This window comes from Pristis pectinata, chromosome 21, assembly GCF_009764475.1.
Source record: "Pristis pectinata isolate sPriPec2 chromosome 21, sPriPec2.1.pri, whole genome shotgun sequence".
Classification (NCBI taxonomy): Eukaryota; Metazoa; Chordata; class Chondrichthyes; order Rhinopristiformes; family Pristidae; genus Pristis; species Pristis pectinata.
Genome location: NC_067425.1, coordinates 30,103,239 through 30,120,437, shown reverse-complemented (window position 1 = coordinate 30,120,437; position 17,199 = coordinate 30,103,239). Strand labels below are relative to the sequence as shown.

The following is a 17,199-nucleotide window of genomic DNA, read 5'->3' as shown; positions in this document are numbered from 1 at the left end:
TTGCATGCTCGAAAACTAACATAAGGTAATCAGCAGAAAGAAATACTAAAAGAGCATTTCAGCAATTGAGAACTCACATATTGCACTTTTGATGTCTTTATTAATGAAGGGCTCCGATGAAGGACCTCAGACCTGAAATGTTAGCTCTGTTTCTCTTTCCACAGACATCGCCTGACCAGCTGAGCTTTTCCAGCATTTCTGTTTTTATTTGATTTTCATTTGATTTCTCCCCCTCCCTGCTGGGACAATTTACCTTCCCTCTCTACTCTCCCCCTTTCTATCATACAACCATTTCCTTCCTTTCTTGGAGGTGAGACAAACTAGGATTGTTTTCTCTTTAGCGAAGGAGGCTGAGGGGAGACCTGATCGAAGTTTATCAGATTATGAGAGGCACAGATAGAGTAGACAGCCAGGATCTTTTTCCCAGGGTTGAAATGTCTAATACTAGAGGGCATGCATTTACGGTGGGGAAGGGGTAAGTTCAAAAGAGATGTGCGAGGCAAGTTTTTACACAGAGAGTGGTGGGTGCCTGGAATGCGCTGCCAGGGGTGTTGTTGGAGGCAGATACAATAGAGGCATTTAAGAGGCTCTTGGATAGGCACATGAATATACAGAGAAGGGAGGGATATGGACATTGTGTAGGCAGACATTGTGGGGCGGCACGGTAGCGTAGCAGTTAGCGCAATGCTATTACAGCGTCAGCGATCGGGATTTGATTCCCGTCGCTGTCTGTAAGGAGTTTGTACGTTCTCCCCGTGCCTGCGTGGCTTTCCTCCGGGAGCTCTGGTTTCCTCCCACATTGCAAAAGACGTACGGGTAGGTTAATTTGGGTTTAAAATGGGCGGCGCGGACTCGTTGGGCCGGAAGGGCCTGTTACCGCGCTGTAAATAAAATTTAAAATTTAAAAAAAATGTAATTTAAAAAAGAAGGGATTAATTTAATTAGGCGTAATTAGCTTAATTAATTTGGCACAACATTGTGGGCCGAAGGGCCTCTTCCTGTGCTGTACTGTTCGATGTTCTTATTCCCCTTTTCTTACTCTTGTTCCTGCTTTCTCTTTCTCCCTTCCTTCATTCCCTCCTCTTCTCTGTTTTACAATAACTTTTCTCCCCCTTCCTTTTCTACTTCAGGCGTGGCTGGATAACTGGAGGAGGGTGTGATCTGGCTGTGATGCGCGTGTTGCTCTGGGCCACGCTAATTGCTTTTAGCAAAGAGATCAGCTGACTGACCATGCAGCAGCGCAGCGCTGCTCCCACGGCAGAACCTCCTGCCTTTCGATTACCACCAAATGAACGAGAGGGGGGTCCTTCACCGCAACGACTTCGATGTCTCTCTCAGGCAGGTAGCTGCTTCACCCCCTGAGAATGACCTTTCAGGGAAGTTGGGGGAGGAGTGGTGGGGTGAAGTACAAATAGAAAAAAAATCTCGAACTTTAAAGTCGTAGTATGGATCTACTAACATTTCATTCACGTATCATCCGAAAGGACATTCTTTATGTGACGATCTACTCCAAAGTTGTATGAGATATTTGACCTTGGAGATAACAGATGCTGGAATCTGGAGCAAAAATTAAACTGCTGGAAGAATCTAGTGGATGAAGCAACATCTGTGGAAGCAAGGGGATGGTCTACATTTTGGGTTGTGACCTGGAATTGGACCTTGGGATAAGGTGGGGAGGTGCAGGGGAATGGGTGATGTCACAAACAAGCCTGATCCTGTGTTTCAGAACAGAGTAACGATTGGCAGGACTTCAACTCACTCCCTCTCTCTGCCCAAAGTTGGTGCGGTGATCACAAGATGTTTCTGTCAACTGCAGTGAGCTTTTTCCTCAGTTGACACAGAAGAAGTGTCAGGTTTCCCCTTGGCTGGTCCAAATGGCAGCATTCAGAATTATGTGCATCGACTCCCATCTCCCACTAATGCACAGTGCACCACATTGGAATGTTCTGAAGAGTTGATCCTGGCCCCTCCCACTGTTTGGGACCGTGGACTTTGATGAGTTAGATCAGTTCCGCTTAGTCAGAGCTTCTTGATTTAAATTATAAATAGAAGGTACATATTTCAGCCTACTTTAATCACTGTTAGCCTATGTGAGCATTGGGCAAGTCCTTACATAGACCATAGAACAGTACAGCACAGGAACAGACCCTATAGCCCACAATGTCTGCACCGAACACGATGCCAAATCAAGCTAAATTTTTTCTGCCTGTGCATGATCCGCATCCCTCCATCCCCTGCACATTCATGTGTCAAACAGCTCTTAAGTGCCACTATCGTATCTGATCAAAATCAGGTTTATTATCACTGACATATGTCATGAAGTCTGTAGGTTTGTGGCAGCAGTACAGTGCAAGACACTACCACTACGCTCAGCAGCCTGTTCCAGGCACCTACTAGTTCCTGGTAAATGGAGCATCATGTGGGAAAATGCAAAGTTGTCCAGTCTGACAGGAAAAATGAAAAAGAAGCACATTAAATATGAGAGATTGCACAGGTCTGAGATACAGTGGGATACTCAGAAACATCAGCCCCGGATGTAAACAGTGGAAAGTACTCCATTCCCTAGGCTGTCTATTCCTCACACTGACGATTGAAAAAAGTTCTCCAAATGAAGTACGTTGGAGAACTCTTTTTTAATCAATGTGTATGTAAATGTCATGAAAACCAGCAGCAAATATCCTTTTTTGTAATCCTTTTGTGGCCTTATCCCTAAAGCTCCCTCTTCCAGCCTTCAAGTCATCTGAGCACCTCAAGCTTTGGCTTTGTGTTCATCTCTCATTTCATTCACGCCTCCTTTGTTTCCTTCAGCTATGCAGACTCTCTCAAGGCCTTCATCCCCAATTCACTCTACCCCTCCAATGCATTTTAAAACCTATCTCTTTGGCCTAATTCCTGGGCCTCTGTCCTAAATTCTCCTTATGTGACTGGGCATCAGCTTTTTTTACGATAACATTCCTGTGAACCACCCCAAGATGTATTATGTTAAAGTTGCTACATAAATTCAAGTTGTTGTTGTTATTCACAACAGCAGACATTACACTGTGCAAACTTGATTTGCTTGTACTAAATTATGGTGTTTGCCACTTTAACCCATTCCAGATAGAATGGAGAGATCACGTTAAACCTGCCATCTGACGCTGCGTTCCCATTCCCCAGAACTGATCTCTTTACTACAATGTCATTCAGTACTCCAGAGTGTAATGAGGCATTTTAGAAGGACAAACAAGGGTCATGTCAGTGCTCTTCCATTCCAAAAGTATTGGGATTTTTTTTTGTATTCTACTAATTCATACAGTTTATTGAAAACCACGTTTTCCTTGGGGTGAAGTATTGTTTGTTGTCCGCAAGCTGCATTGGAGAGAGACCCAAGGCAATAATAAATGATTAGAAAAGAGAACAAGAGTGATTTGTTTTTGGTTGATTAATTGTCCATGGCATGGGTGAAGGGCTTTTGCTCAGTGATTCATTCTGAGTCTTTCAAACCCGTAATGGTACAGACACAGGCTGGAACATGAATCAAAAAACAAGTGTAGCGGAAATGACTATTGCCCTGTTCTAGTCTGAATGATAAGTGCACTCCTCTCAAAGCCCTTTCTCCGTCAATTTAATGGAGGTCATAGCCCACTTACTTTGTGAATGACAAATTTAAAAGAAAAATTAAACTGGAAGAATTACTGTCTTCATTCAACCCTGGTATTCTGATATTATACCAAGCATTTTCGACATGGCTGAAATGAACTCCAGGGCCTTAGATACTGTATTTGTTCATTGGTCTGTATCGATTTAGTTACAAACTTACTTGTTCTCCATTACAACAGCTGCACATTCAGTCCTAAACCAGAACTAACAGCTGCTTACTAGATAAGGTATCAGAAGGATCTCACTAATATCATCCATGGTTCAGCCAATAAGTCTCCCAAGGCCAGTACGCTAAAGGGGCAAGTATCTAGAATAGTTGAAATCCAACATTTGAAAGGGCTGTTTACTTTATGCTTTTCTTAACATTAATGAAATTACATTATCAAATGAGCTGGCTCTGGATCAAGGTACAGTTTAAAGTTTGTAAGGCATTTCATGTCAAAATGGCAATAACATTTGAAAAGACCTAAAGAGGGAGTTTTTCATTCTCTACTTCCTAGGGGAAGTCCCATCATACCGGACCCCTTTATAAGAAAGGACCTTATGAGAAATTTGACAATGTGGGAGCTTGGACATAGGGCTTTTAAAAAGCATTTTCATGATACGCATATTAAAATATTTTAAAAGTAATTAAGTTCTAAAATGTGCACATAAATGGATTTTTTTTAAACTAAGCCTTCACAGAAAGTTGAACGTCTCAACATATACACTTAAAAATTAAAACAGTGCTTTGCAGTGCTGGTGTGACACTGTTATCAGTTATAAACCCTGTTGAAACATGTGATAATATCACAAGATTATTGCAAGAGTTATGTGGGAAAAAGGAGAATTGGAGGCTTTGAGGATTATGGCTACTCTTGGGTTGATATGATCCAGAGGATCAAACAGTGACTGGCCAAGGGTTCCTGAACTTCCATATTGACCAAGTAAAGATTTCCAACCAATCCTTCCTTAAAGTGGATAATCCAGACAGTAAGGGCTGGATGTGTTCTGGAGATTTGAACTACTTTTGGGGTCAAAATACAGGTTCCAAGTCAAAGAGTCAGTATCAGCAGTCTCCTAAAATTCTAAATCATGGTTTCACTGTACTTCAATTCTATTTAACTGATGCGTTGCCATATCCCTTGATACTTATTGTGTAAATGGCCCATTGATGTTGGTTTTATCCCACCAACCACAGCCTTTCGGGGGGGAAATTTTGAGATTTCTACTGTCAATTGTTTAAAAATGCACTTTTTCACTTCCCTTCTAGATGACCTTTATTAAATTTAAGATCATAGCCTTTTGATTTCCCTATAAGAAAGAAAAGATAATTTCTTGGTATTTGCCCTAACAAATGCTTTGAGAACTTTAAACACCTCGTTCATTCCATCTTTCAGTAATACAATTCATTATGGTGTTGACTTTAACTAAGGTTGTGAGAACATGAAACACACCAGTACATTTAACAATTGAGCTAATTATTGTTGTAAAACTTAAAGGGAGCTCAGTAAGCATGAGGGAGGAAGGAATAGAGGGATCTGTTGATGGGGTAAGTTAAATAAGATGGGAAGATGGTTGTACGATGCTTAACGAGAGGAAGACATAAAGGAAGAAAGACTTTATAATACATTTTATAATTAAAAAACTCTACAATAGATAAACTTTTTTAATAAAGCATACCCCATGATTTCTGGAGCATGACTGCTGGAGAAAACAAATGGGTCAAGCAGCATCTGTAGAGGCAAAGGGATGGTGTATGTTTCGGGTTCTGACCCTGGATTTGACCTTGGGGTAATGTGGGGTAGTGCTGGTGGGGGGGCAGGGGTGGGGAGAGGTGGTGGGGCAGTGGAAACGTTTCTCAGGATTTACCACAGCACTTTACAGCCACTGTACTCTGAAGCCTGGACACTGCTGTAGAGAATGTAGTGCACAGCAAGCTCCCACCATCTACAAAAATGATGCGTTTTGCAGAACCTGTTTCAAGAATGCATATTAGCCGGGACACTGGAGTAAATTCGCCCACTCTCCTTTGAAATAATGCTTGGGGGAAAAACAGGCAGTGCACCGTTCTAACTTCCCATCCAAGAGTCAGCAATTCCTCACTGGAGGGTCAGCTTAGATTTCCAACATCCCCTCACTGATGCTCACCCCCAGAACACCCTAATAACCTTTTGACAGCTGGCCACAGTTAAAGGCTTTTCAAAAACTTTTTAAGTATCTCTGGTAGTCAAAGACATTTAAGAATTGTCTGAGGCAGAGTTGCCACTTGCAACCCACTCTCCCTCGTGTAAGGTCCTGACAGCCCATCCTCCGGCGCCACAGCAGGTAAGTGCAGTTAAGGATTAGTGAGGGGACAGTGTACGAACAGTAAACTGGATTAAACATGACCTGGCCTTATAGCATAAAGGAAAATCTCAAGCACTTGCTCTTTTTCCTCCACAAGGATGGAAACCCCATTCCAGAGATTTGAGGTCATCATTCGTATGTCAGTCCTGGAATAAAATCCTGCAAATTGTATCCCCCCCTCTCTTCACACCAGTGCTCTGCCACTGGGGAGTCTAGCAGTGGAGCTACAGGGCGAATGTGTGGTCAGCTGAGCTTCAACTCTATTTGGACTTCAGGGTTTCAACGTGCATGTGTGGAGAAACAAAGGACTGCAGATGCTGGAATTGAAATGAAAAACACGATGATGCTGGAGGAACTCAGCAGGCCAGGCAGCATCCGTGGAGAAAAGCAGGCCGTCAACATTTCGGGTAAGGACCCTTCTTCAGGACTCATGTGCACGTGTGGACATCTGAGATATGTTGGGCGTCAGCGGCTGCTGCTGAGCAGAACTCAGCACGTTTTTACGGAAGTGAATTAACTGGGAATACCTCAATATTGTCCGTGCTCCTGGCAAGAAAGTGACCTTAAGTGGGCAAACCTGATAACTACTGCCAATTTAAACGACTGACTATAGATCAAAAGGAATCCAACAAAAAATATTGGACTTCCCAAAAATACTTTCTCACCTAGTCAAAGGATTTATTGCTTTATAGAACGAGCACCAATATACCATGTACGGCATGTGTGCATGTCCCTACACAGACTCATTGTTGTTAAGTAAGCACTGGGGCCTGGAAGTTCTAGTGCTCCTGAAGGGTGCAATAGATGGATGCAGAAATGGGACACCAATGGAAGCCCTCCATCAAAAGGCTCAGCAACTAACCAGGAGCTGCACGTTTTTGGCACTGAAGGAGGCTTGGCTCAGGATGGTCAGTGGCCACAGGTCCAGCCGTTGCTGAGGTAGGGGTTGGAAGAAGGAGACTGTGGGATTGGAGATGCGGTGGAGCGGTTGGGGAGAATAACAACTAGGAACAGTTGTTTCAATGTGATGGAAAATCTGGGAAGGGTGGGGGCAGCAGATCAGAGATGGGATGAGATCTGGGTGCTGTGTGATGGTGGGGTTGGAGGAGGCTGTCCAGATTGGACATCGGGATGTGGAAGGGAAATCGATGTCAGTCCTGGAATAAAATCCTGCAAATTGTATCCCCCCTCTCTTCACACCAGTGCTCTGCCACTGGGGAGTCTAGCTGTTGGGGTGGGACCCATAGGATGAAGGTGAATAATTCACTTCATGGCAGGCACTTCAGTTGTCCCAGGGGTATCTATGGACACTCAGTCCCAGAACAACGGAGTCCAAGTTACCCCACACCACTCCAAAAGGACACTCACACAAGGAATGACATCACCCTATGTGATCTGTCATGGAAATCAAGTCAAGGCCACATGGCTGATTCATGGTCACAGGAGCCTGCTCGTATCCGAAGTGTCATGGAAAAGGTTATCACATCTTACTTCAGAGACAAAAAAAAACAATCTTCAGTTGCAAAGCCGATAAAAGGGCATTTTACAATTGAATTTCTGGGCAATGTTCATTCAAAAGTCATTGAAGCTGCTGACAGCTGTTTCTATGTTCCTGGAGAGCTTCTTTGTTATTTATGCGGAACCATGACCGAGGAGTTTGAAGGACAGGAAAGGTGAGGCAGATTTACTGAATGTAAAATACAATATAAACAGGTAAGTGTTGAAGTCAGTGAAAGTGTGACTACGGCCATTTCTAAGGGGAAGAAGAGCGGCTGACTGTGGAGGGTAATGGTGCCTCTGAGCTCCTCTTATGACTGCCATTCTTATGACTGGTAGCTCACAATTATATCAGTATTGCCATAGGAATGATGATAACACCATATGAACAGAAGGTGCTGTGGTCTGACTGAGTACCCCAATGGGGAGACTCACTTTATGATGTTATACTGGCGAAGTTCACACATATGATTTTCAGAGGGGTTAAAATTATCAGATCCAGCCTTGGTGCAGTATACCACATGCCATTCATCAAACATTCATCTAAAGCACACCAGCGGCTCTGCTTCATTAGGAGTTTGAGGAGATTTAGTATTTCACCAAAGACTCTTGCAAATTTCTATAGATGTATGGTGGAGAGCATTCTGACTGGTTGCATCACTGCCTGATATGGAGGCTCCAATGCACAGGATCGCAAAAGGCTGCAGAGGGTTGTAAACTCAGCCAGCTCCATCACGGGCACAATCCTCCCCACCATCGAGGACATCTTCAACAGATGGTGCCTCAAGAAGGCAGCATCCATCACTAAGGACCCTCACCATCCAGGGCATGCCCTACTGCCATCCGGGAGGAGTTACAGGAGCCTGAAGACCCACACTCAATGATTTAGGAACAGCTTCTTCCCCTCCACCATCAGATTTCTGAACAGTCCATGAACCCATAAACTCTACCTTGTTATTCCTTTTCTTTGCACTATTTATTTATTTTGTAATTTATAGTAATTTTATGTCTTTGCACTGTACTGCTGCCACAAAACAATTAATTTTTTGACATACAAGTCAGTGATAATAAACCTGATTCTGAAATAAAAATATTCGCAGACACTCCCACACTGAAGCAAACAGGAAAGAAGTTCTACTTCGTGCCTCATAGACTGTACAGCTATGGTCTGATGCACTACCAGATGGATCCCACTCCTCCTCTCTCTCATAACAGCTTCTCATACTCTCCATGTTAAGCCCAGTTGCTAGGCTTTCATTACTGCTCAATACTTCAGTGTGATCTAGGTATAACAGAAGACAAAGAAAATCTCTCCCCTCAATGCCACCCCACCAAAGTTATTCTGAGTATAATTTCAAGCACAGAACCGGTGCCCATGGAGATGGTACCCAGGTGTTTGCGAACCTTGACAGATGTTAAGCAATAGCACTGGTAATGAAGGTGGTAAAAGAATCATAGAAAATTACCGCACAAAGGAGGCCTTTCAGCCCGTCATGTCCATGCTGACTAAAAAAGGCCTACTCAGGCAGCTGTTGCTTCCCATTTCTCAGCTTATAGCTTTAGATTACAACACAATAGGTGCTCATCCAGGCCTTTTTAATGAGGGCTTCTGCCTCCCTTACCCTTTCAGACAGCAAGTTCCAAATTCCAACAGCTCCAAACAAAGTCCTCAGCTCTCCTCTAATCTTTCTACATATTCCCATAAATCTGCACCCTTTCGATATCAATCCTCCTGCAAGGGAAACAGGTCCTTTTTGGTTTCCCGTAATTGTACACCATTTAATTAAAACTCCCTCACCCTCCTTTGTAGAGAAAACAATACCAACACAGCCAATCTTTCTTCAAAACTATAATTATCCAACTCTGGTAACGTTCCCATAATTCTGCCCTGGCCTCTCTCTTGTGCTACCACACCTCTCCAGTCTGAAAGCAATTTATGGTCAGTCAAGTACTGCATTTGCAGTCACTGTTGTCAAGTGGCAACCAATTTGCACACAGCAAGCTCCCAAAAACAGTAATGTTATAGTCTTAGATAGTCTCAATGATGTGGGTTGAGGGGTACATATTGACTAGGACAAATCTCTTTTTCTTGAATGCGGCTGAGGGATGTTTCCCATCAGCTTGTGAGAACAGACAGCACCTCAGTTTGAGGTGTCATCTGAAAGACGCCAACTCTGTCAGTGCAGCAACACCTCATGACAGAACCATGTGCTAAAGTACTTGGAGGGAGATTTGAACTCTTAATTTTCTGACTGTGGAACCATTGTGGTCAACCTCTACTTCCTCAGGAGGCTAAAGAAATTTGGCATGTCCCCTTTGACCCTCACCAATTTTTATCGACGCACCATAAAAAACAGCCTATCCCGATGCATCACGGCTTGGTATGGCAACTGCTCTGCCCAGGACCGCAAGAAACTGCAGAGAGTTGTGGACATAGCCCAGCACATCACAGAAACCAGCCTCCCCTCCATGGACTCTGTCTACACTTCTCGCTGCCTCGGGGAAGCAGCCAACATAATCAAAGACCCCACCCACCCCGGACATTCTCTCTTCCCCCCCTCTCCCATCAGGCAGAAGATACAAAAGCCTGAAAGCACATACCACCAGGCTCAAGGACGGCTTCTATCCCACTGTAATAAGACTATTGAACTGTTACTTAGTAATAGAAGATGGATTCTGACCTCACAATCTACCTCCTTATGACCTTGCACTTTATTGTCTACCTGTACTGCACTTCCTCTGTAACTGTAACACTTTATTCTGCACCCTGTTATTGTTTTACCGGGTACTACCTCAATGCATTGTTGTAATGAATTGATCTGTATGAACAGCATGCAAGACAAGTTTTTCACTGTACCTCGGTACATGAGACAATAATAAACCAATTTACCAATTTTAAAAATTACAGGCCTCCAGTCACCAGCAGGCTGTCCAAGCCTACCTGGTCTCTGCAGACGAAGTTCCCTCTCATCTGGTGTGCAGCACCCGGGTGCACTCTTCTGCTGGGAAGCCAGCTGATTGGTGAGGCCCAGAGAAATATATGTTCTGTTCTTACCTCATTTGGAATACCGTGAGCAATTTTCGGCCCTGTACTTAAGGAAAGACGTGCCAGCCCTGGAGAGGGTCCAGAGGAGGTTCACAAGAATGATCCCAGGAATGATGGGCTTAACCTATGAGGAGCATTTGATAGCTCTAGGCCTGTACTCGATAGAGTTCAGAAAGACAAGGGGAGATCTCACTGAAACCTACTGGTTACTGAAAGGCCTGAACAGAGTGGATGTGGAGAGGATGTTTCCATTAGTAGGAGAATCTAGGATCCAAGGGCACAGCCTCAGAATAAAGGGACGTTCCTTTAAAACTGAGATGAGGTGGAATTACTTCAGCCAGAGGGTGGTGAATCTGTGGAATTCATTGCCACAGACGGCTGTGGAGGCCAAGTCATTGGGCGTATTTAAGGCAGAGATTGGTAGGTTCCTGATTGGTGAGGGGGTTAAGGGGAGGAGGTGGGAGAACGGGGTTGAAAAAAAAACAGCCATGATTGAATGGCAGAGTAGACTCGATGGGCCAAATGGCCTACATCTGCAGCTATATCTTATGGTTTTATGTATAGAGAGACACTTCAGCAAAGTGAAATTATCTCAAAGTGCTTCCCGGGATCAATAGTTGATACTGACCCACACAAGATAAAATGAGGGCAGGTGAGGTTTTAAAGAAGAAAAGGGAGTGGCAGGATGAAGAGATTGAATTTCAAACTTTAAAGCTGGGCAACTAAAGGTATGTCTGCCAATGGGATAAGAGGTAAAATTGGGGGATGCTCAGAAAGGACGAGTTGCATCAGTGCAGGTACCCTGGGGAGCTTGTGGAGATAAAAGAGTTTACAGAGATACGGAGGGGTGAGGCAATGGAGGGTTAGCAAGGATAAGAATTTTAAATTTGGGTGCTACTGTAGACTAGTAAGGAGTGTTTGGTGAGCTGGATTTGGCAAGAGTTAGATTATGATTAGTGTCAGAAGATGGCTGAGAGAGCTGAAGAAAAATCAAGTCTATGGTAACAGGCACGGGAGAGGGTTTCAGCAGCAAATGAGCAGGGACAAGACGAGAGGAAGAAGGTAGTCTTAATGATGATGCAGATATCTGACTGGTGGCAGACTGGTTCGTCGTCAACACTTGCCACTGAGAGGGATGTGATCCAAAACAATAACTTTGATTTTCCTTTTGTTTGGTTGGAGGAAGTTTCTGCTCATCCACTACAACCTGCCTGACACTGGAGGGGCCAAGGGAGGTGGAGCTTCATGTTGTCAGTGGAACCTGACGTGTTTTGGACCATGTGGTCAAAGGGCAGCATGCAGATGAGAAATGGGAACAGATTCTTGAGGGACACCAGAGGTAACATAGAATGAGTGTGAAGAAAAGCTATGGCAGCTGATTCTCTTGCCATAAATGATAGATATTGTAGGAAAGATAATGGAGGAAGATGGTGTGGCCAACTATATCAAAGGCTGCAGGCAAGTTGAGAAGGATGAAGAGGGATTGCAAACCATAGTTATAGTCACCTTGAATGTCATATTTGAACTTAATAGAAGCCTTTTTACTGTGGTAAACATATTGATCCAAAATGCCACTATTAAACATACTATTAAAACATGTAATCTTTTCATAGTTTAATTGTATATTTAATTTTTAATAGTTCTTGATTGAAGGGCAGTGCAGTGGCGCAGGATGTAGAGCTACTGCTTCACAGCGCCAGAGACTCGGGTTGAATCCTGACCTCGGGTACTGTCTGTGTGGAGTTTGCACGTTCTCCCTGTGACAGCATGGTTTTCCTCCGGGTGCTCCAGTCTCCTCCCATGTCCCAAAGAAGTGCGGGTTGGTAGGTTAATCAGCCTTTGTAAATTGCCCCTGGCATGTAGGGGAGTGGTAGACTTTGGGGAGAATGCGGGGAGAACAAAACATGTGGTTGATGGTTGGTGAGGACTCGGTGGACAAAAGGACCTGTTTCTGTGTTGTACTCTTTCTCTGACTCTGCGTTTGTGAATGCCCTCCTCACTGAGCCTTGCTGCTCAGCTCAGAGCCAGCTTCTTGAGGAACACCAGGGGAACCCACTCAAGATAAGAGTGAATTTGGTTGGTTGGCAAGGGGTCTACATGTGTGATGAGCTGCGCCAGGGATATTCCAGACCAACATTCCTGAGAGGTGACAACATATTCAACTGTCCAGGAATATTGGTTTGGAATATCCCTGGCAGGTGACAACATATTTAACTGTCCAGTTAAGTCCCACAAGAGAAATAAATGTATTCATAGAATCATAGAACAGTACAGCACAACACAGGCCCTTCGGCCCACAACGTTGTGCCAACCTTTAAATCTCGCCTAAGACTATCTAACCCTTTCCTCCCACATATCCCTCTATTTTAAATTCCTCCGTATGTTTATCCAGCAATCTCTTGAATTTGACCAATGTACCTGCCTCCACCACCACCCCAGGCAGCGCATTCCATGCCCCAACCACTCTCTGGGTAAAAAACCTCTCTTTGATATCTCCCTTGAACTTCCCACCCATTACCTTAAAGCCATGCCCTCTTGTATTGAGCATTGGTGCCCTGGGAAAGAGGCGCCGGCTGTCCACTCTATCTATTCCTCTTAATATTTTGTACACCTATATCATATCTCCTCTCATCCTCCTTCTCTCCAAAGAGTAAAGCCCTAGCTTCCTTAGTCTCTCCTCATAATGCATACTCTCTATCATTCCACTAAATTTCTGCATCAAATTAGTCCTGGTGCAGAATCCAAATTTCAACCAGTAAGAGTAAATTAGTCAATCTTACAAGCGTCTACGTCTCATTGAATGAAACCTGCCTGTCATGCAGTGTGATGCAGAACATTCCACGGGCAGGCTGACTGGGGGGTCAAGACTTTTTACCTCGTATTCTCTAATTAACTTCTAAACAAAAAATGTGATTAGGAAATTACAAAATGGTCACAGTGCGTTAAGTTGGAGGATATGTCACTGTTCAGTTATTGATAACAACACTAACTGGTATTCAACGAGCACCTCTAACATAGCAAAGCCTCCAAAAGCAGCATCATTAAACAAAATTTGATACTGAGCCACATTATGATAGGCAAGTTAATCTCAGTAATAGCTCAGAAGCTCAAGTAACAGACATAGTTCCATCTCCGTGTAAATTTACCCTACAACAGGGCTCAATGCCAATTGTGCATTTGTAGGCGTCAGATTTGATGCAAGACGGGTGTGAAGGGGAAAAAAAAAGCAAACAAAGAATTTGTGTGAAGGCGCGCTGTGTGTAACTCTGAGCCCACCGAGAGAAACATAATCACCATATTATGCTTGAAAGGCAGCCACTGGTACCATTCATTTCTATCAAAGGCAACAATTCCTCCAGGATGATGCTCACGATCCCATCTCTTACCTTCCTTGGGACCGGCTGCTGCAGCAGTACCACGGCCCATTGGGCTGGAATGCTTGTTGACCCGTCCGGGGGCTTTCAGCCCACTTGGTTTCAGCAGGCTCATTTCAATAACGTCTGGGTCTCTCTCTTGCAGACAAAGCTCGTTCTCTAGGAGGACTGGGGATTAGCACCGGCTGCTTCACACATCTCTCCCGCTCGTCACTCCCCTCATCCTTACAGGACCTAATTGTTAACCAGAGGAGAGAGAGAAAAAAAAATCTGCATCACAGCCATAATAACCTGCTGACCCTACTGCAGAAGGCGGCGGGAGCCCACTGAATCACCATTGCACGATCTGTTTTAGTTTCAAGAGCGGTCCCTTTATTTAGCATTCTTACCGTTTCTTTCCTTTCATCCAGCTTGTCGTGCTACACTGATTGTTGGTGTTCTTGCTGACGCCCGCCCCCGGGCTGTTGTTCTACCGCAGCCCTTCTGCCTCTCCCTTCGGCTGCTCTCGTAGGATGCAGGGAAACGGAGAAAAGCTGACAGCACCCAGTCACATGGAGCCGCACAGACACACTTGCGTCCTCTTCATTCCAATGAGGATTGGAGGAATGAAGCACGGCACGTTTGCCAGTCATTCAGAATCCAGAATCCAGGAGCTGTCCGATGCTGGCTTCTGCAAAAATAAAACCACCATTTACACAGGCAGCAGGAGCCACCGTCAGCTGAATGAATCTCCACCAGACCCCAGACTAAAACGCCCTTAATTCTGGACAACCAGCACAAGAGACTGACTGGCTCTTATCCATCCAGTGTTCTTCAAACAGGAGGGCTCACAGGCCACTGGAAAGGCTGTGATTGACTCCCAGCTCTGCTGAATAAATGAACAAAAGGAAAAGTGATAGGGGGGAGGGCGCTGCCTCCTCCAGCTGCCTGTTGTTTCTTCGCCAGCCTGCCTTATGGATTATTCATTGGGGAAGCAGCTGGGACAGGAAATGAATGTCAAACAAAGGCGGAAGCTGGATTCTGGTTAAAGAGTTGCTGCTCTCAATCTGCCACAGAAAATCCTGCTGTAAGGAAAGCATGTTGTGTTGAGGAAGGAGTTAAATCACATCCTTTTGACAGCTTCACTATGCTACTCTGACAATTTAATCACTCACAAGGAATAATAAAAATATAAAAACCAAGCCTTTAAAAAATTATTTTGCCCCCAGGCTGGAGTGAGAGGTAATCAGACTAATTCTTGGTCCTGATCGCGATCCTTTGCATACTTCTGGCAGTGTGCATTGGCTTCAGTTGTGATGCTCTTTGTGGTTGAATATCTGCAGGCACTTATTAGGTTTGTATGTAAAGAGCTGTCAGCTTAGCATCATGGTCCGGTACGGTAATTCGAATGCGCAGGAACATAGGAAGCTGCAGAGAGTAGAGGGCTCAGCCCAATACATCATGGGCACATCCCTCCCCACCATCAGTAGTACCTACAGGAGGCGCTGCCTCAAGAAGGCAACATCTATCATCAAACATCCCCACCATCTGGGCCATGCCATCTTCTCACAGCTACCATCAGGCAGGAGGTACAGAAGCCTGAAGTCCCACACCACCAGGTTCAAGAACAGCTACTTCCCTTCAACCATGCGGTTCTTGAACCAACCTGCACAACCCTAATCGCTGCAGTTTAGCAACACCATGACCATTTTCATTACTTTGTTGGCGCCAGAAGTGTGGCGACACTTGCGGGCTGCTCCCAGAACACTCTACACAAAAGATGCATTTCACTGCGTGTTTCGATGTACATATAACTAATAAACAAATACCTTAAAATGGACTTTTTTTTTGTTCTAGTTGTGCTCTTGCTTGTAAAGATTTATCATTAATTTATGTTTTTCTTGTGAATGCTGCTTATCTGATGCTCTGTGCCTGTGATGCTGCTGCAAGTAAGTTCTTTGTTGCACAGGTGCACACACGTACTTGTGTGTGTGACAATAAACTCAACTTTGCCTTTGAGATATTGGAAAGCTGCCGACATTCCATACATCTGTAAGCAGTGTTATAGTACCAAGACAGCAATTTATCCAAGGAAACCGGGTGGGACAGTGGATCAACATAAAGGATATCTTCTAGGACTCGGGTCTAGGCCAATGTTGAATATCTTTTTTTAAAATTTTATTTACAGCATGGTAACAGGCCCTTCCAGCCCAACGAGTCCACGCCGCCCATTTTAAACCCCCAAATTAACCTACCCGTACGTCTTTAGAATGTGGGAGGAAACCGGAGCACCCGGAGGAAACCCACGCAGACACGGGAGAACGTACAAACTCCTTACAGACATCGACGGGAATCGAACCCTGATCGCTGGTGCTGTAATAGCGTCGTGCTAACTGCTACGCTACCGTGCCGCCCTTCATCCAGCATGAATCTTCTCTTCATCCAGCTGCATGATCCTGGTGAAGATGACTTTTCACCTCATTTCCCAGGGATTGCACATTAAGTACAATTGCTGAAGCTTAGTCCCACTGGCAAAAGCACAGTGACTGCACTCAGGCCGTTCACTGCTGTTATCATTCAAAAACATGCTCCTGTCTTGCCAAGCCTTGTGTTGTGAATGCTAAGGCCTAACTGTAATTATAATTTCATTTGACTCAGGGAGAATAATTCAATATTGTCAATTTTGCTGTAACATCCAGTTCTTGTAGAGTCACTATAAAACCGTTATAAGTACCTATTAGAGGAAATAATGGGACCAAAATGCCAACTGACACTAAGGTTGGTAACCTCAGCCCTTATTTATCTAATAATATTCTGGTCCTTTCTAAATCATCAAACAAATTAGATTTGAGTAATGATGCTAGCCATATGAAAATGAAACTAGGAGAGAAAGCAGTTGCCTGAAAGGAGAAAAAGATCAGAGAGTGTAGGATTAACCACAGCATGCATACAATAGTAATATTAATCTGATTATGGCAGTAAGCATGATGGTCAAGTTGAAATGAAAATAGAATAAACTAGAAACACTCAGCAGGTCAGGCAGCATCCATGGAGAGAGAAACAGAATTAATGTTTCAGGTCAAAGACCATTGATCTGTGGCTAAATTACTGGGCTACTAGATATTATTCTTGTCTATTGATTCCGAGACATGAGTTCAAATGGCATCATATGATATTTATTTGTCACGTGTACGTCGAAACACACAATGAAATACATCTTTTTGCGTACTTGAATGTTCTGAGCGTAGCCCGCAGGTGTCACCACGCTTCTGGCGCCAACATAGCATGCCCACAGCTCCTAACCCGTACGTCTTTGGAATGTGGGAGGAAACCAGA

The 17,199-nt window shown here is 44.2% G+C and overlaps 1 protein-coding gene across 4 annotated transcripts in view; it reads right to left on the bottom strand.

Moving 5' to 3' along the window:
- The window catches only part of clip2 (CAP-GLY domain containing linker protein 2), a 145,456-nt gene that overhangs the window by 127,119 nt on the left and 1,138 nt on the right, over positions 1–17,199 (bottom strand). For 2 of the 4 annotated variants that reach the window (XM_052035253.1, XM_052035256.1), the window contains exons 1-2: positions 14,274–14,831; positions 13,897–14,118 (exon numbers count right to left, since the gene is read on the bottom strand). In XM_052035253.1, the coding sequence (XP_051891213.1) occupies positions 13,897–13,999 (103 nt within the window). In that variant the 5' untranslated portion in view covers positions 14,000–14,118; positions 14,274–14,831. Of the gene's footprint in view, positions 1–13,896; positions 14,119–14,273; positions 14,832–17,199 lie in introns of those variants that run through there. The other 2 variants (XM_052035255.1, XM_052035254.1) reach the window with 2 other exon arrangements.